The following is an 18,763-nucleotide window of genomic DNA, read 5'->3' as shown; positions in this document are numbered from 1 at the left end:
TGTGTGTTCTGTCATCAAGAATAAAGGTGGTGAGGAATGGAGAGAGTCTGGTTTCTAGGCTATTGCTTCCAATATTCAAAGTACAAATGTATTGTGTAAGTCACACACAAAATAGATTACATATTTTTTTCCTGTGCTCCTTGTAACAAAAAATACTAAGGCCTCAACATTTCATCTTGACTTGGGAGACCTTTCTTGCGACTGTAGCTTGGTTTGTAACCCTAGTTCCAGTCAATTGTTTAAACCCTTGAGTTCATATGCCCAGTTTACTTCACTCTTGACATTTTTACTTCGTGCTATGAACATATTATTATTTCCTTATGGCTTTCCTCTTCTATCTTGCTCTTTACTTTGAAATTTCAAGTGTTTTTCTAGTTCAGATATTTTCATCTTTATAAATCTTACCCTTCCTCACTTTTATACACCAAGAACTGTTTTTCCTTCACACTCCTAGTATAGTCTATGAATCTCTATCATGCAGTATTCATTATCATATAAAACACTTAGAACAATCAATTGTTCAGTGTGTGTGTGTGTGTGTGTGTGTGTGTGTGTGTTTTGAACAGTATTGAACACAGAGAAAATGACTGAAGGATTACATGGCATTTACAAAAAAAAAAAAAACATTTTCAAGCATTAGAAGAAGCAATGTTTAATTTAGATCAGTCATAATGAAGTAGAGTTATTTGTGGGGGATAACTTCAATTCATTGTGCAACTACTGCATGCCAGACACAAGGGCAGATTGTTTGTGCATGTCTCCAATCTTCACTTTATAGGTGAAAAAGGGTTGTCCCACCGAGCCTACTTTATTTCTCCAACACTACCACATAATAACCTTCTAGAGCATGACTGACAAACTTGTCCTTCAAGTGTGGGTTTCTGCTTGTTCCACAGCCTATGCTGATTCTCCTACATGCACCATCAGCCATTGTAGTTGTAGTCCAGATATTAGGCTAAGCATTCAACCAATCCTGTTTTGCTATCCTCATAGTTTCCTCGTTGTAACTACAGCTTCAGGTAGTGTCAACTCTGCATTTCTCCATGTAGATGAGAAAGCTCAACTCTCTCCACACCATAATTCCTGAATTGTCTATGATCCCAAATAGGCACAAGCCATGCCAAGTATAACAGAAACATGAAGTGGTCAACAGTAACTTGAGACCCAAAGCAGTTAGAATTGAGAACTGGTAGGAAATGAGTTCAACACACTGAATTAATGCAAAGCTACATATTATTAAGAGAATCTCAAATGGTGTTTGTACACTGTTTTTTTTTCCTAGTATTTTAGCTTCCTAAGAGGGCTCTTCCTGACACCCCAGTGTCTCTCAAAGCAAACCTTGGATTTCTGCTGTGGTATTCTTTCCTGAGCATTCACTCATACCTGCTTCTTTGCTAATGTGATCTCCATTTAATTGATTCCACAGTCAAACATCAATCTACCATCATTTTCTTTCATGGCCATGTTTTCCCCATCTATTGTATTTATACTATAGTATTAGACAATTGGATATCAGTCCTACTGCTTTCTAACATTAGACATACTAATGCATTATACTAAACTACTCCTAAGCAATTAAGCATTTTCATATAGTTTTATGTCACTCCATATTCTCCACATGCCTCTCAACTTTGCTTTTATAACTGTGTTTTAATCTTGGCTCATCCAATAATGTAAGCACTTTACATATGCAAAACCTGAAGGATGCTTTATCATTTCTGATGTTGGTTCAAATAATCTTTTAGAAATAGACAAGGCAAATAAATACTGTGTTTTGCAAGTGAGGAACTCAAGACTAAGAAGCTAAGGCAATTGCCTATACCATTTATGTGACTAGAGTAGAGTTGGGTTGTGGGGTGAGCCTTCTAGCATCCATAGTCCTTCTTTAATGACTTATTATCTTACAGACTCATGACATTTGGATTTTCTCTAAAGTCAAACCTCAAATCCAAATATGAAATACTTAATGCAGGTTATGAGACAGGTGTTTGGTCCTGGTGTCTTCAGGTGTCAGTTAATCAATCTCTCTACACCCAAGGGAAGATCTCTCCCCGTGGACTTTTCTCTTCCACTCTTGGGATTCTCCATTACTTGGTTCTCTTCATTCACTACCTGGAGACTTTCATTAGGATGATGGTTGTCTGTCATTGCCTATGACATCTCACACAGCAAAGTATTTCAAAGCACTAATTCTCAACTTATGAGTCATGACACTCAATGGGGGGTCACATATAAGATATGACAAAAGTAGAAAAATTAAAGTTACGAAGTAGCAACAAAAATACCTTTGTGGTAGGGGTCAGCTCAACATGAAAAACTGTCTTAAAGGTTCAAAGCATTAGGATGGTTGAGAACCACTGGTTTAAGGAAATCATACTGCTAATGACACAATTATCCTGTTGGAGTGGAGCTTAATTTTAGTTAATAGAATATTATATTTCAGGTCATGTATACACAGATTTCTAATTAGGAAGAACATTAAAGAGGAGTTTATACTGATTTATAATATATAATATATAAGAAGGATGTGGAAGAAGCCTGTTGATCTTGATAAGAAGGACTTCAGGAGACTGGGTGATATATAAGACTCCCCAAGCCTTGTCTCACTCAATATTGAGTAAAAAATGAGCAAGTATAGAACATTCCTAATGATGCACTAAAATCTAATGCTACTTAGTCTTGTTTGTATGAGAAGTTCAATCAAGATACACTTCTGGTTTTCTCAAGAGTTTCTTGAATGTGGGATCTGTGTTCTATGTTACAAAATATGCTAGCTACTGTGTGTGTGTGTGTGTGTGTGTGTGTGTGTGTGTATAGGTGTTATATGTATGTGCGTGTCTGTGTGTAATACATATATTTGTATATATATATATATATGTATATGTGTATATATATATGTGTGTGTGTGTGTGTGTGTGTGTGTGTGTGTGTGTAGGTATGAATTCATATGCGCATGAATGTTTATGTGCATGTATGTGGATTATCAGAGGTCAGCTTTGGGTGCCTTCCTCAATGACTTTCCATCTTAGTTTTTGAGACCTGGCCTGCCACTGAACCTGGAGCTCTCCAATACAGCTAAGCTGCCTGTGAGCTCAGGGTATCTGCTTGACTCTCTTTCTCACATGGGCATTACTGTGCCTGGCTTTTTACAGGATTGCGGGAGACCTGAACTCAGCTGTTCACGTTTGTGCAGTAAGGACTTTATGAGTCATCCCCATAGTCCCTTGACAAATAATTCTTATTGCTTTTATTGAAGCCAACAGTGAAAAAAGAAAAGTTCTCCTCTATGTGAATCAATTCTACATCCAGTAACATTTGTAGAAAATAAATAATAGTTGATATTAGTGACTGCTTGCTAGGTACCAGACACTATGCTAAGTGAAAAGTGATTAAACATCATTTATCATCTCATCTAAGCATATATAATAAGGTGGTACCATGCTATTACTTCTTTTCTGTACACAAAACAATTGTAGCTTTTAGGTTAGAAAAGGAGTATATGAAGTAAGAAGTATCCTTTCCTTACAGTGCATGATGATTAAGATTCCAGATCTACTCGGGTAGTAGTTTCATCTGATGGATAGATTTAAATCCAATTCAAGTGTTATGTTACTGCACTTTTAGCTTTCCAGTATAAACTTTTACTTCCAAGACCTTGAAGCATAATATTAATTTAGTGTGAATTATTCTTTCAATTAGACATAGCAAACTTCTAAAAATTAAATAAATAGTAAAAAAAAAAATCAAACTTGAAAAGTATTGAACCAAAACTTAAATGGATATATGGATATTTTTACTCAAATCTGGATGTGAATTCTCCAAAACCTCTGTGGATTTTGGTTGCCCCACCTATAGAATCACCCTTCACACAATCTAAGAAGGATCAAATCAAAGTATCTACATTAAATCTAAAATGTGTGGTGCTGTCCCCTAATTAAATGGCTACTGCTGTTTTCATGAACAAACTGGCACAGGGTGAAGTTACATAAGTGGGGGAAGCGGAGTACAATGTAGGAATTCAATCAGGCAGCTGTCTTTGGACCAGGAAATTCCCTCTTGTTCAGCTCAGCATCCATTCTCACTGAGCTGAGCAGTGAGAAAGGGAATGGTCCTCTAGCTAGCACAGAGGAAAACCACATTCATTCTCATTTCTCTCTTCCCTTCCTTTCTTCTCTTCCTCTCACCCTTCTTTCCTCTTTCTTCCCTTCCTGGTCTCTTTACAAATCCCTGCTACCTTACATCTTTAGCCAAATGACATTTCCATTATGTTTCCAGACCATGGCATTCCTCTCTAAGCCCTGTTGTGCTGTCGCTAACTTGCCAAAATTGGTAGGATCCCTCCAGTGGACGATATGCATGCTCCTTCCTCAGCAGCAAGGTAACCCTGGCCAAATGGGCTTAGTCCTTATGCCAACCAGATTATTTCAGCAGAGCAACAAAACAGACCAAGCCTGAGCATCTATATTTTATATGACATAGCCAAATAAAGGATAGAAAGAGCAAACTCCCCCCTCCTCTGTGTGTTTGAGTGTGTGTGTGTGTGTGTGTGTGTGTGTGTGTGTGTGTGTCTATGTGTCTGTGTGTATGAGGGTTGAGACCTTGGGTTAATAAAATACTGAGTTATAAGGTCCATAGTGTTCCTGAAAGCAAAGGCTACCAAATGTAATCCATTCCACAGATCTTCCATAGGCAAAGTTACCACCAGTATTTTCTTCCTGCAAAATGTTTTTGCTGCAGGTTTATACTGGCCTTTTCCAGCCTATGTTCCTCAATAATGAAGTCGAACCTAACCATGCCTCATCCTTCACTGTCTGGTAATGTAATATGAATTAGCACCCCTTTACTGGCCAGGGAGACTGACCCTCAGATGGTGAAAAAGCGCCCCCACCCCATTTATATTTCAAAACGTATGATAGTGGATTCTGTGATCAGAGGATTTTGTTCCTTTTGGTAAAACTCATTCATGAGTAAATTAAAACTGCAAATCATAGAAACAGAAACGAAAGACCCAGGAAGGCCTCTCTGAGGCATCGTTACTCAACCTCAGCACCTCCCATTCCTGCGCATCCTCGGGCTGTCAGATGGCAAGAGAAGAGCTGAAGTCCCCAAACTGTGGCAATTGTGAGTCATGATTGTCTCACTAATCATAATTCAGACATACATGAACTTCACCAAAGAAGGAGCTGTGCTGCTAGGAAGAAAACCCCTTGGCTGCAGGGGCCAAGGGGGCTTCTGAAGTCGACTGTGCGAAGTATAAACACGCGCTGCTGCCTCTTTGCCTACACACGAAGTGCACATCCATGCAGATCCTAGCTGAGCACTCTGAGTGGAAGCCTAGTTTTCTGTCTGGTTAATAGCTGCTGGTTTTGCTTACACTTTTATCCTCCTTGTTACATCGCAATGATGATTATTTGGTAAATACATGTGAGAGGCCACACGCTCCATACACACTTCTTCTGGGGTGGAAATAACCTCCTCCTCATGTTTCTGGCTGAATAATTTAGCTGCTGACACACCAAATCAAATGCAGCCATGACAGGTATCCCACTAATAACTCTGAGGCTAAAAACAGACTATTGCTCAGCATGTGTGTCCCCCCCCCCCCATCTCATTGCCTGACCTGATTAAGGGTTGAGGTTGGGGTCTAATAGGATTCTTAAGGAAGTCCAGCCCCTCGCCCAATGTTATGCTTTATTCAGTCTTACAGGAACTCAAGTAGCTCTTCTGAAAATGATTATGACACCAGAGAGAGGCAGTAAAAGTATATTTTCTAGGGAGTGGAATGATATGGAACAAGAGAAAGGAGGCAACACAGTAGAAGATGTGTAATATGGTTTTGTGAGATGCCACCCAGTCTATCCCTGGTCATAGGGCTCACAAATCCTCAGAAGTCACCTCAATATACTGGAAGACAGAGTACAATAGAGTAAGAATTCCTACTGTGTGCAGTAAAGTAAGAATTCTCACTGTGTGTAAAAGGGAATGACCTCAGACTTCTCTTGTCTACTATATGGACATAACTCTCTAAAGTATTACAATGGCATGTGTTTTAGTAGGGTGGCCAAGCTCCAAACATGATTTCACATAAACAGAGTCCCATTCTGTCTTTGGAGGAGATTGAAATTAAACAGCAGTATCTAGAACTGGGTCCAAAGTAAAGAAAAGACAGAAGGGGGTCTTAATAGCCAGACTCAGATCTGATTTAGGAGGTGGGGACTGGCAAAACTAAAGGAGGAGGCATGAAACCTGTCCTACTCCAAAGCTGCCCAAGCATATCTGCTCAAAAAGGCAGGGCTCCTGCTCATCTACCTATGGAGACTTCATGGGAAGTTGGCTCAGTCCCTAATTCTGCAGAGGGAATGCAGGCAGAAGAGAGAACTGCAAATGGGCTACACCCTGAGCGCTTAAATGGCAGGTGCAAGGGAGTGGGTGCTGGTCGATGGGAGGAGCCAAAGGACTGGGAAATGTCTACATAGTTCCCTCCAAGCCTATATTCCTGCACCAAGAAAGATACATCTTGGAAATGACAGTTCCTCCCAACACAGGATACTAAGATACAGGCAAGCACAAACCCTGCCTTAGTCACCTCAACACCCACCCTGGGGGGGGGGGGGGGAGCCACAAGCTGGCACAAGTAGCCTGTGATCAGCAACTGAGCCAGCACATTCTTGCTACTGGGAATTAAGACCTTAATCTAAAGCAGCATTTCTAATACTGTATTGTTTCAGGTGTGTTTGCGGTGGGAGGGCTATGCCACTGGGTTTCAGACACCAGGATACAGTCTTCAGCACCTGGAGAAGGTAGATGGAGGGGTAGGGGGTATTCCCCAGTCTCGCATCTTCCTGCAGTCACTTTAAAGCGCCTAGATACCAAACCAAGGCTCTGCATCTATTTTGCCAGCAGGAACCACTGAGTTTGGGAACTTTGGAAGCCAGGGGTTGGGGGTGGGGGATACCAAGGCTCAGATTTCGGCGCCAGAGTTCTCAGCCAGGAAAGCAGTTGAAAATCAACACCCATTTGCCTCCTCATTTTCAGTCTCCATCCCTTCTCCCTTCCAGGACGCTACAAAGATCCTACCCATAGCGGCACACCTACACACACCTACACACACACACACACACACACACACACACACACACACACACACACACACAGAGTCACACATATATGGACACACAAGCCCGTGCACACACCCTTGGGCTTAGAAGGTCTTTGATTCATAAGATAGCAAAGCCACAGAACGAAAAAGGCCCGTGCCACCTCTTTGCTTCCCGCCCTAAGTCTGCACACGATAAAAATAAAAATAATAATAATAATAACCACACATTCTAAACACCACCACAGAACACACCACCCCGCCAGCAACCCCAGCACGTCCCGTACCTGATATGCAGACGATGAAATTGGCTTGAAGAAGAAAAAGCACCTCCCAGACTATTTCCATCCTCTGATTCTCATTCCAGGTGCATCACTCGACGGGAAAACAGGGGGGAAGGGGGGAGCCCGACACGGTACACACATACACACACGCACACTCTCTCCAGAGAGCGCACACTCGCGCTCCCACCCGACAGCCGGCCAGGGACAGGCACCCCCAAGATCAATAACGCAGTTTGAATTGTTTCGGCAAATCTCCCCTCGGGCTCTTCGGATGTACTCCCCAGATGTGCTGACACATGTCCGATGCCTCGTTGCCTCGGAGGTCTCCCCTCTCTTGTATCTCTGCTCCTCTCACCAGTGGCAGAAATGGCACTTGCGGCGACCGCGGTGGCGGCGGCGGCAGCCACCTGAAGCCAACAGCACTGGGCTTTTCCTGCAAAACCGAGACCCCGATCCGCCGGGCGCCCCAAGAAGACATAGACAACAGCCCCCCGCTGGGCCGAGCTGTAGAGTTCTGGGCTCTTGCTCTCTTTCCGTAGGCTAGCTGAGCCCAGGTAGTCCGCGACAAGTTGCCCTCGAAGTCCGCCCCCCTTCACCGGGGCATGGTCAAAGGGTGACTGCTGTCTCTGATCAGGCCAGTTCTCCTGCTTCCGGAGGGGTGGGGAGAGAGGAGCAGACACCGCACACAGAGAAAGAAAGAGAAGCGGGGATTATTGCCCGCAAACACAGGTCACCAGCTGCCTCCGTTGACCCTCCCTGCTCCCCAAGTCCTCGAGCCGCCTGCCGCCTCCAAGCTGGCTTCAGGCGATGCTTCCAGGACGCCGAGCCCAAGGCTAGGCTCCCAGGACTGGGGTGCGTCGGGAGTCTCACTGACTCCCCCTCGTTGCACGCGCGCTTTCCGCTTTTCTGCTATTTTCCAGGGCTCCCCAGACCCCGCAATTGCCTCGCTTCCATCGCCCGCAACTAGCACCGCCGCCGAGATTTTCCGCAATGCAACTGCAGGGGTCGTTATTTCCTCGCCTACGGATCCCGACGCCTTCCCACTTGGAGAGGAGGAGGGCAGGTGGGGGCGGGAGCACGAGGAGGAGGGGAAGGAGAAGGCTCGGCCAGGTGAGCTTCCGTGCGGCCGCCCGGAGTCCCCACGTCAGCGGGGCGGCCAGGCACCCGGGGGCGGAGGCAAAAAGTCCGTCCCGGGGAGGGCGGCGAGGACATAAGGAGCAGTAGCTGGGAGTCAGCACTTCAGGCCACTGCCTCGGCCGGGACCCTAGGCGCCAGCCTTGGAACTCCGCCCCGCCCGGCTGCCCCGCTTCCCCTCCAGGAGCTTGGAGTTTCTTTTTTCTTTAAAAAGAACTTCTCGGCTGTTCGCTCACTACAGAAAAGCCGTGCGGGACTCATCTTGGAAGGACTGCGCTGTGCTCATTCCCTCTGCAGCGGAATTTGAAGGATTTTTTTTCTTTCTTTCTTTCATAATCCATTCCCTGCCCTCTCCTTTTCGTCCCTCTCCTGCTCCCTCCTTCCCCCCCCCCCCGCCCCCATCCTGCTCGGATGCCAGAAGAAAGCTACTTACCCCACAGTTCTCTTCGCAGATTCCCTGATCAGGTGCAACTCTTGCCCGCAAGTCCCTCACCTCCCTCCTCTCGCAACGGACACTCTAAGTCCGGGTACCAGCGGCCGCCAACCGCATCCCTATCAGAGCAGCTACGGGAGAATCCGATACCATCGGAAACCCAGGCCTCCCGGGAAACGGGTTTCCCTTCTTGTTTTTCTTTCACCGTTTTTCTTTAGAAAAGCTCTCAAACGCTTTGGTGGCTTTTGATGGACCCCGGGATACTCTCGGTCAGCGACACTCAGCAGCTTCCAGGGAAGGAGATTTTCCCCCAGCAAGCCGGCGCGCGCGCACTCTTGCCCAGCGCGCGGCTCTCTCGGGCCCCAGGGGAAGGAGGGGGCGGCGAGAGCACCACCCACCACCCAGGCGGAGCCGGAGCCGCCGGGTCTGCAGAAGGTCTAGCCCTGGAAGGGCGGCCTGGGAATGCAGTGCGGATGCAGGGTAAATGCTAGGAAATCCTGCGCTCCGGACTGCTCGCCTAAAAGGGCTAGGGGTGAACAGGGAAGGAAAAACTGCAGCAGATTTGTGTGCGTCTATCAAGGCAGGAGTGGCTGGCGGAAAGCCCCAGACCTACCTCTTTTAAGGGTGCTGAAGAAGAAGAGGGCAGGGCAGAGGGAATCCCTGGAAAGATCTGGGGTTTGTGGAGAAGCTTGTCCGGATACCCAAGTGTGACGTTGGGAGGCTTTGCATAAGCGCGGATGGACACACACAACAAACACACGCACAACCCACAGGGAATATTTTTGTACTTTTAAATTGCTGATGCTTAGAAGCTGTTTCACTGTGAGCCTCGATCTAATAAGCATAGAAAGAGTGGAGAAGTGGAAAGGAAGAAGGTGGGAAAGAACCATGTTTTTTGATCTGCACAGTAGATGCAGCAAACACAGCGAACATCCAGACTGTGTGGCATCTAAGGGTGCGGCATAAGAGCCAAAGTAGTTACACCAGAGGGCTCCCCGGATTCTTGAATGGAGTCTAGGAAGTCTAGAGATTCTCTGTACTGGGAAGTCGGGCGTCATGAGACCCGGAGGGGAGCAGTGGGGGTGTGGGGGCTGGCGCTGAGAGAGGAAGGAAAGCAGCTAGCTGACTGCAGAAACCAGAGTGTGCGGTTCTGCAGCCTCCGGGGATCCTAAAAAAGAACCGCTGGCAGTCTTGCCTACTCTTTAAGAAGGAGGTGTGGCCGAGGGAATTTTTTCCCCCCTCTGAGACGACAGCCAAGGACTCCAGGTGGCCAACGCATTAAAAATCGAGGCTCGGATGAAATAAATCCATGCTTTTTAGGTAGAGAACTTTGAGACTCAGCAGGAAAGACATTGAGACTTGAGAACATTAATAGAATCAGAGACGGTGAGAATTAGCCCATTTGGGAAACATAGAGGGGAGTGTTTGTCTCCGTGTCTTGAAAGTAGACTGCATGAAAGGGATTTTTTTGAGCAGAGAGAGAAGAAAGCAGTTTGCCAAATGTGAACAGAGCCATCGTAGGTCAGCACCACGGATAGCGACCTACCTTCTGTGATTCCAAGCTGGTTTACTGACAGCAGGAGAGCTTTCTCTCTGGATGTGCAAGCAAAGTGACTGGGTTTTATACCACATAACCATTCATTTATTAACGGATTATGCAAATATCAAGTGACTGACTTATATACATCAAGCATTGTAGTACAGTGTTGTGGTTTTAAAACTGAAAAGCACGATGGGTGTTTATCACAGAGCTCAGAGATTGTGCCTTCCTGTACATTTTGCCTTAAGACCAATGCTAGTAAATAATAGTTCATCCCTTTCTTTCCTGCCTAGACCTGCCACTGTCACTGTAAACGTTTAATTTATCATTGTTTATAATGTATTTAAAAAATAAACTCATGAGATTATTTGTTAGTTAAAAAAATGTATTGATTGATTTCCATAGACCAGGCATTGATGAGTCTCTAGCATGAATTATCTCACTTAGTCATCATTAACATCCCGTCTTGGTCCATTTGTGATGCTTTCACAAAATAGCACAGCCCACAAAATTTATAAATAATTTTTTACACTCCTGGAGGCTGGGAGAGGGCTGAGGTTGGGACATTCCACACTGAGAGAAAGGGTTCTTTCTATGTCCTTATACAACAGGAGACAGAAAGACAAAATATTTTAAAGCACTTCCCATGATAGTTTTATAAGGGTAAATCCTTCCATTCGTGAATGTAGAATCCTTATGACCTAATCATTTTTCTACAGGTCTACCTCTCATATAAGCACATTGGAGATTCGATTCCAACATGAATTTTGGAAGGCACACATTTGAGCCACCATAGCAGATCCCTGTACAATACATATCTTATAAAACAATCTCAGAGTCTCTATTTACCTCACAACTACTAACAGGTAGTACAGAGATTACGTCTGGGAAGTCCAGACTATGCAAATTCATTTCATGCTTGAGAAAACGAAATGCATCACCGTGAAGGAAGTGTTGGGAGCTTAGGGAAAGTCTAAGTGTTCACACCACACACATAGAGACAATCAAAGTCGGGCTGAAAACATACTGGCAGGTTATGTAACTTCAAAGTTACTTAAATTAAAATCAAGAGAGAGAGAAAAGATTACTGGCAATTGGGAACAGACCAGAGCATTTCTAACTAGGAGTCTAAAGGCCAATTCTCTTACACTTGCAATCTGGCAATAAACACAACATGCCCCCAGTGTTTAGGTTTCTTACTAGAGTCTCCTAAAGAAATAACAATATTTTCTTAAGTGTTTTCTAGGATTGATCTGTATGTTTCATTTTAAACAGTGAAACCCTCTCGTTAAATCCAAATAAAAACTCAGTGAGAAAATATTAAGTAGGAATCTTTAAATACAGTACTTTTTATTCCTAAGTGAGTGCAGTGCTCTTGACAGCCAGAAGAGGGCATCAGATTCCCTTGAGCGGGAGTAATGGGTGATTGTGAGCCATTGGATGTGGGTGCTGGACACTGAATTCAGATCTTCTGAAAGAGTAGTATGACACTGAGACATCTTTCCAGACCCTTATATCCAAATCTTTATGTCTTTTGAAATCCTCTTCCAAACCTGCTTTCATCTTATCTCATTTCTAGTCCTTTAATTTCTCCATTACAAATTCAGTGTAAGTGTTTTACAAAATTGAGTAGAGTTTTGGTGAAGCTCAACCGTGAGATACAGTATCAGTTGCCTTTAGACTTTCGAAGAAATACAGTTCCATTTCCCAGGAGGATGACACTGAATTTGGTGGTGATGGTGGTGGTGGTGTGTTATCTTCTTTTATATTCACTTCTCTAAAGCAAGTGACTCACCTGATTGGTCAAACTTGTAAAAACATAGCATACTTGTTTGGATATGTTTCTTAAAAGTAGTTCATATGGAACTAGAAGGTGAAGACAATCATGGGGGTTTTTTTTTGTTTTGTTTTGTTTTGTTTTGTTTTTGATTTTGTTTTTGTTTTTTGTTTTTTTGTCTTTTTTTTTTTTTTTTTGCTCTCCTACTAGCCTGCGTTCAAGTACAAAGGGCTCACTGTGTCCTTTAGGCTTCACCCTCATCTCTCTCACACTCTTTGAGACAATGTCATGCTATTTGCTAACTTTGGCCTGAGCCTTACTTTGTATGTATGTTTCATTCCCCCATGTCCTATCTACTACCTTGAGAAGAGTGGAGTCAGAAAGACCTTTGTTCTGTTGCAGTGACTACATCTCTGAGGTCAGCCACAATCAACCATGTGTGTGGAAAAGAATATTTAGAGCCTACTTTATATAACTAACCACCTATACAGGTGATTTCACTAGTTCTGAATTTGAGAGAAACAGTTGGAAAAACATCATTTTAATTTTTATTTAAATGTTTTTATCTAAGGTGCATATACACATAGAATCCCTATCAAAAGTTGAAATTACTTAAAGACAAAATATATGTCATGTTCATGGATTAAAAAGAACTCAATAATATTAAAATAATAGTTTCATCCAGGTATATTATGAGTTAATATGGTCCCAACTACAATCTCAAAAAATTCAGGCATGACGGTACATACTTATAATCCCAGCATCTCAGAGGGTGAGACGGGGGTATTTTGAGTCTAATGGCAACTTGGGCTATCTCAGCAAACAAAACCAGACTGCAGCAAAATGTACAGAAAATAAATAAACTGTCTCTAAAATCTATATGAATTTGCAAAGGACCTAAAACATACAACGCACATTTGAAAAGAAAAAACTACAAGATTCAAACTATCTGACTTCAGGACTTATAAAACTTCAATAATCAAAACAGCGAGGCAGTTGTATCAAGACAGAGAAATAAATCAATGAAACAGAAGAGCAGAGAGTCCAGGAATAGAATGTCACACATTCATTCAGCTGATTTTCACTGAGTGCAAAGTCATTTCCTTAGAGAAAGAATGATCATTTAGGTGTGGTGAGCCAAGGAAGCTCTGAGTGGATGGGTATGGTGTGGGTGAAGTGAATGTGCACTGTTGATACGGATTTGGCCATGTCAAGGATCAATATCTCAAGTCCATAGGATTTGATAACACTTGGTCACTGTCCCTGGGGGTAAGGCTCAGAGGGACAGCAAAGACTCCTTCTGGTCTGAGTTCAAATGTTAACAGCATGTGCAAGAATGAGTGTTGACAAATGATTGATCACTGTGTGCAGGAAATGCAGCTCCTTAGATGTTTACAGCCTGACAGTTGCTCCTACAGAGACCGCCTACTAAAACTCACCTCTCCCCTGTGCTATACGTAATAAACGCTCTGAGGATCTGGGTCCCTGTAAAGTCTGTGCCACTCAACCAGAGTGCACATGCAACACCTGGCTCCAGATCTTCTGCACATGTGTCTGTATGTCTGTCCTTTTCTCATTCCCTCAGTGCCCTTTAATGTCTCAGCTATGAGGATGGAGCACTTAGGGATGATGTCTTTGTCAAAGCTATATATCTATAGTGTATAATTTGCACCATAGAAAGTGACACATGTCAAAATAACTTTTAAATGGGACATATAGAGTAGGACAAAAAAGTGTGTGTTGTATGATTTCGTTTATATGAGATTATCCAAAAATATATGTTACTCCATAAAAATATACACCAAATGAAATTGGGCATAGGAAACAAGGGAGAAACTGGAGGGATGGATAGGTTGCAAAAGAAAAATGTTTTAAAAAATAAAATACATTTTTTATTTAGATTTTATTAATAGATTATGGATATATAACATATATGACAACTTTTCTGATTATGTACTTGAAGCATGTTTAATTTGCTGTATGTCCTTTATATGTTAACATTATCTACCCAAATGATTCAAAGCTTTGGAAAAGTAAATAAATGTAATAATAATAATAACAACAACAATAAACATATTAACAAATTGTTGGTGGACTGAGCTTAGATTAATTGATTAAACTGTTGTTCTTTATGAACTATCAGTTAACATTATCTTACCCAGACAAGTATTGACAATTTGAAGAGTGGCTATAAGTGTTAAAGTTTTCTGTAAAGAACTGAATCTGATACTGTGCCTCAATGTCTCTTACTTGCGTTGAATTGCAACATTATAATTATCCTTTGAGTTCCATACAATCTCCTACCATTGGTTAGGGTGATTTTTTTTTTTTTTTTTTGTTTTGAAGATACTAAAAACTACAATGCCAGTCAGATTTGGGAAGAATTCAGTTTGGGGAAAGAAATGAAGTCTCGAAAGATGAGCCTTGGAGTAGGTTAGGCAAAGATTTTTCTGCATGACTAAGAATGTGGGGTTAAGAAATCTTCACGTGGAGGCTATGCTTGAGGGTGCTGAGAAACCTGGATTCTGTTGCCGAGCTCTGTGGTGAAGCAAGCAAGGTATTAACCGTGTGTTAGGCCAGAAGGAACAGGGAAAGGGCCCCATAAAATTGGCATGAAATCCTATGATCTAAGAAGAATCCCATTGAAGAACCAGTTAAATGTTAATCTCTGAATGATATTTGCTGCCATATACTCTGTGAAAATGCCCATGACAGCGCTTGGGCTGCAATGATAAGGGATGCTTGAGACGATCCCAAATGTGTGCATATGTGATATCAGAAGCAGAGGCAACTTCCAATGCTTGCTCAAACATACACAGTGACAAAGGGCAGACCCATATCAGAACATAATGCACGGTGGGTAGTAATGAAGATCCTGGTAAGAACACAAGTATGAACAGATAAGTCCCTCCTGCAGGGACTCTCCAAGAGTTCACAGGAAGCAAAGAACCCAAAAGGCAAGGCTAGAGGTCTGTGTTCTGCATGCAGTCTGTGGACATCAAGCTTTGAATTAGACTCCTGCTTCTGCTGTGACAAATTGTTATAGATTTAGTGACTTAAAAAGAGATGTATTATTTGGGAGTTTTCTAAATCATAAATCTAAAATTGAGCAGGGAGATTTCCTTTCACTATATCCATAACTTTTCCAATTTCTAGGGCTATCTATGTTCCTTGGCTCAGGGATCTCTTTCAGAAATGTGTTCACTTCAACCTCTGCTCCTCCATCCTCGTGTCTTTTCATCCTCTGAGGAGGGGAATTTAGGATACAGATCAAGAGTACAGTAGATATTCTACTCTACTATTTGTACTGGGTTCCTTCTCCAGTATAAATAAATAAAATTCTCAGTTTTCACATTTGTCAAATCTGTTTTGCCATGTAAGGCAGCATGGCCCACCTTCTGGGGATTTGAAGTAAACATCCTTAAATGGATATTATTTTGCTTGTCATAGGCAGGTAGATACAGGTCTCACAAAGAATGGAAAATAAACATGAAGTTGTTTGTGAAATAATAGGAACTGGAAAGCTTGCTGGTTTTCAATTTATATAATACTATCCTTTATATCTTTTTTTAATAGTGAGTTCATGTGGGTTCTGGAAGCTTTGGTTGAGTCAGTCCATCAAGAGGGACAGGAAGTTTCTGAAGAGGATGTAGCTTTCTTATCCAGAAAAATGCTAGATGTTGAAACAGACATATGCCACCAGAATGCATTATTATCCTCTCTTTGATTAGAGGATTAGTGACCTCCAAAATTCATTACATTTCTAAAGGAAACTTTCTTCTTGTCCATAATTAAATTTGTCATTAATCTAGGGCATTTTTTCCTTAAAATAAAATAGTAGGGCTTTCAGCCATGTGAAATACTGTGATTCATTTTTTATTTAAATTTGGGTAATGACCACAACATAATATACACCAAGACTATAATAATTTGGGCCTTCTTTTAGGGTGGCATTTTGGAAGTATTAAATTTCATTTTCTATATTTTTCTTTCTTTCATTACTATCAATATCTTTCCATTGTTTATCTGGAATAAAATTGAAATTCTTACAAAATAAAATTTTATTTGACATAAGTAAATAGCACCCACTCTGCAAATGATGCTTTAAAAATAAGGAAAGACATGGTTTCTTATATTAATGAATTCAAATCTCTTGCATTTGAGTCATAGTTTTGATGACTAATTTTTATAGAACATTGGGAAAAAATTAACATATACACTGACCTAGTCTCAGGTATTCTATCTGTTCTCTCATTTGTGGCTGCTTGATTTTGTATTGTTGCATAAAATCATGTATGTATGTATGTATGTATGTATGTATGTATGTATGTATGTCATGAAGCTAGAAGTAAAAGAGGAAGATGTAAAGGGTTCAGATTAAGGAGTATGAAGAACATCCTCTAAACATGTGTAGAAGTTTTAAAACATAAATACATTTTAAATCATATGCAACCATCCCTGACCTAACTCAATTCCCCAATTTCTAATGTTGAGAATTAAGAGATGCACGTGGAGTCAAGTAGTATGTAAAGTATAAACAGATGCAGATTGGAACATGAATCCAGTCTCTCTAATGACGCCTCCTTTGTAAACACCTTTTAATAAAATCACCTTCTTTTTATTATTACACAGTACAGCATGGTGCTGAATCAGAAGGGAAATGCATTACCAAAGCCACACATCTTAGTAGAAAAGTCTTTTCTTAAATCTCTCTGCTTTGAGGATGGCCTTGCATGACAACAATGGGAGGGGGTGGCCCTTGGTCCTGGGGAGGTTTGATGTCCCAGAGTAGGGGGATGCTGGAGCAGTGGAGCAGGAGAATGTATGTGTGTGAGGGGAGCACCCTCATAAAGGCAAAAGGGAGGGGGAGGGAAAATGTGGGATGGGGGTTGGCAGAGTGGTAACCCGAAAGTGGGATATCATGAGATGGGGGGGGGGCTGGTGGAGGGGGTAATCAGGAAGTGGGATATTATTTGAGGTGTAAACGAATGAAATGATTAATAATAATAATAATAATAATAATAACAACAACAACAATAAAATCTTTCTGCTCTTTGTCCAACAGGGTTTCAATTCTTTGCTATCATTGGTGTGTGTGTGTGTGTGTGTGTGTGTGTGTGTGTGTGTGTGTATGATTCATAGGTGTTTCTACATCTGTGTATCTCCATGTGTATGTGTCCTTGTGTGTGTTTATGTGAGTTCATGTGTGTACATGTATGTGCACAGGTGTACATTTCTTTTATAAACACCTTTCCTGTGGAATTGTATCCTAACAGAGCCTTTCTGTCTTCATGAACTAGATGCAACAATCATCAGGTTGCATATATTGTCAATATAGAGGATTTTAGTCTAATAATGGTTCTAGGGTTTAAAGAAAGGCTTTAATTAGGACAACTGTCTGCTCCCATCTCAGCTTGTATAATTTTGAAGTTAACAATTACTGCATTAAGCTTTTAAATTATTTGCTAATTTTTTTGTTATATTGCCATTTAATGATTAGCCCCCAATGACAAACATTTCACATTTTATTTTATAGATTAAAAGCAACTTCCTGCTCTCTACTCAGAAATTTCTTCATGCTAGACTCTAAAGCCCTATGTTTTATCCTATAGACTATGGAGCACTTTGCCATATTCACCTTCTCTTTCTAACTGTTGACCTCTGTTCCCCACCACCAAGTGCTTCATCTGAGGTCTTTACTTGATATCTTTCTTGCTTGTTTAAGAATTCATGCTTGGGCAGGGTCACAAATCCCTTCCGGTCAGCACCAGCACCGGGTCACCTTGGGTGCACAGTCGGCGGACACCCCCAAGGTCCCTAGAAGACTCTCCAAGATCTTAGGACCACCTGTGAGTGGAACACAACTTCTGTTCCATTCCAATCATACGGGACCTGAGACAGCATTAAGGAAACAGAAAACCCGGCCTGACCAGGGTCACAAATCCCTTCCAGTCGGCACCAGCACCAGGTCACCTTGGGCATGGAGTCAGTGGACACCCCCAAGACCCCTAGAGGACAGCTTCTGAGGCAGACCCCGTTTTGGGCTCCAGACATCTGGGCACCTTCCCTGCCAGAGAAGAGGTGCCTACAGACCCAGGAGGGTTTTGCCTGATCATCTGGGGGAGCCATCTTGGTTCCCGGATCCCACTGAGACTAGTCTGCGCAGCTGAGAGTGTGGACTACAGAAGCTAACAGCTTCTGGGACAGGCCCTGTTTCAGGCCTTCATCTTCTGCCAGGAGGCAGGTCCAAATGCCAAATATCTGTACACCTTTACTGCAAGAGGAGAGCTTGCTACAGAGAGTTCTCTAACCACTGAAACTCAGGAGAGAGCTTGTCTCCCAGGTCTGCTGATAGAGGCTAACAGAATCATGAAAGGAACTAGCTCTAACCAGAGACAACTATAACAAAGAACTCAAGAGATTACCAGATGGCAAAAGGCAAACGTAGGAATCTTACAAACAGAAACCAAAACCACTCACCTTCATCAGAACCCAGCAC

At 42.3% G+C, this 18,763-nt stretch overlaps 1 protein-coding gene across 5 annotated transcripts in view; it reads right to left on the bottom strand.

Moving 5' to 3' along the window:
• The window catches only part of Car10 (carbonic anhydrase 10), a 504,947-nt gene extending 494,082 nt beyond the window's left edge, over nt 1-10,865 (bottom strand). The window contains exons 1-2 of one of the 5 annotated variants that reach the window (XM_030246368.1): nt 9,561-10,865; nt 7,384-8,027 (exon numbers count right to left, since the gene is read on the bottom strand). In XM_030246368.1, the coding sequence (XP_030102228.1) occupies nt 7,384-7,444 (61 nt within the window). In that variant the 5' untranslated portion in view covers nt 7,445-8,027; nt 9,561-10,865. Of the gene's footprint in view, nt 1-7,383; nt 8,381-8,947; nt 9,305-9,560 lie in introns of those variants that run through there. The other 4 variants (XM_030246367.1, NM_001361707.1, NM_001361708.1 and 1 more) reach the window with 4 other exon arrangements.
• Between the last annotated feature and the right edge of the window lie 7,898 nt (nt 10,866-18,763).

This window comes from Mus musculus, chromosome 11 (assembly GCF_000001635.26).
Source record: "Mus musculus strain C57BL/6J chromosome 11, GRCm38.p6 C57BL/6J".
Taxonomy (NCBI): Eukaryota; Metazoa; Chordata; class Mammalia; order Rodentia; family Muridae; genus Mus; species Mus musculus.
Note: the sequence above shows the minus strand (reverse complement) of the source record. Positions and strands in the feature narration are given on the sequence as shown.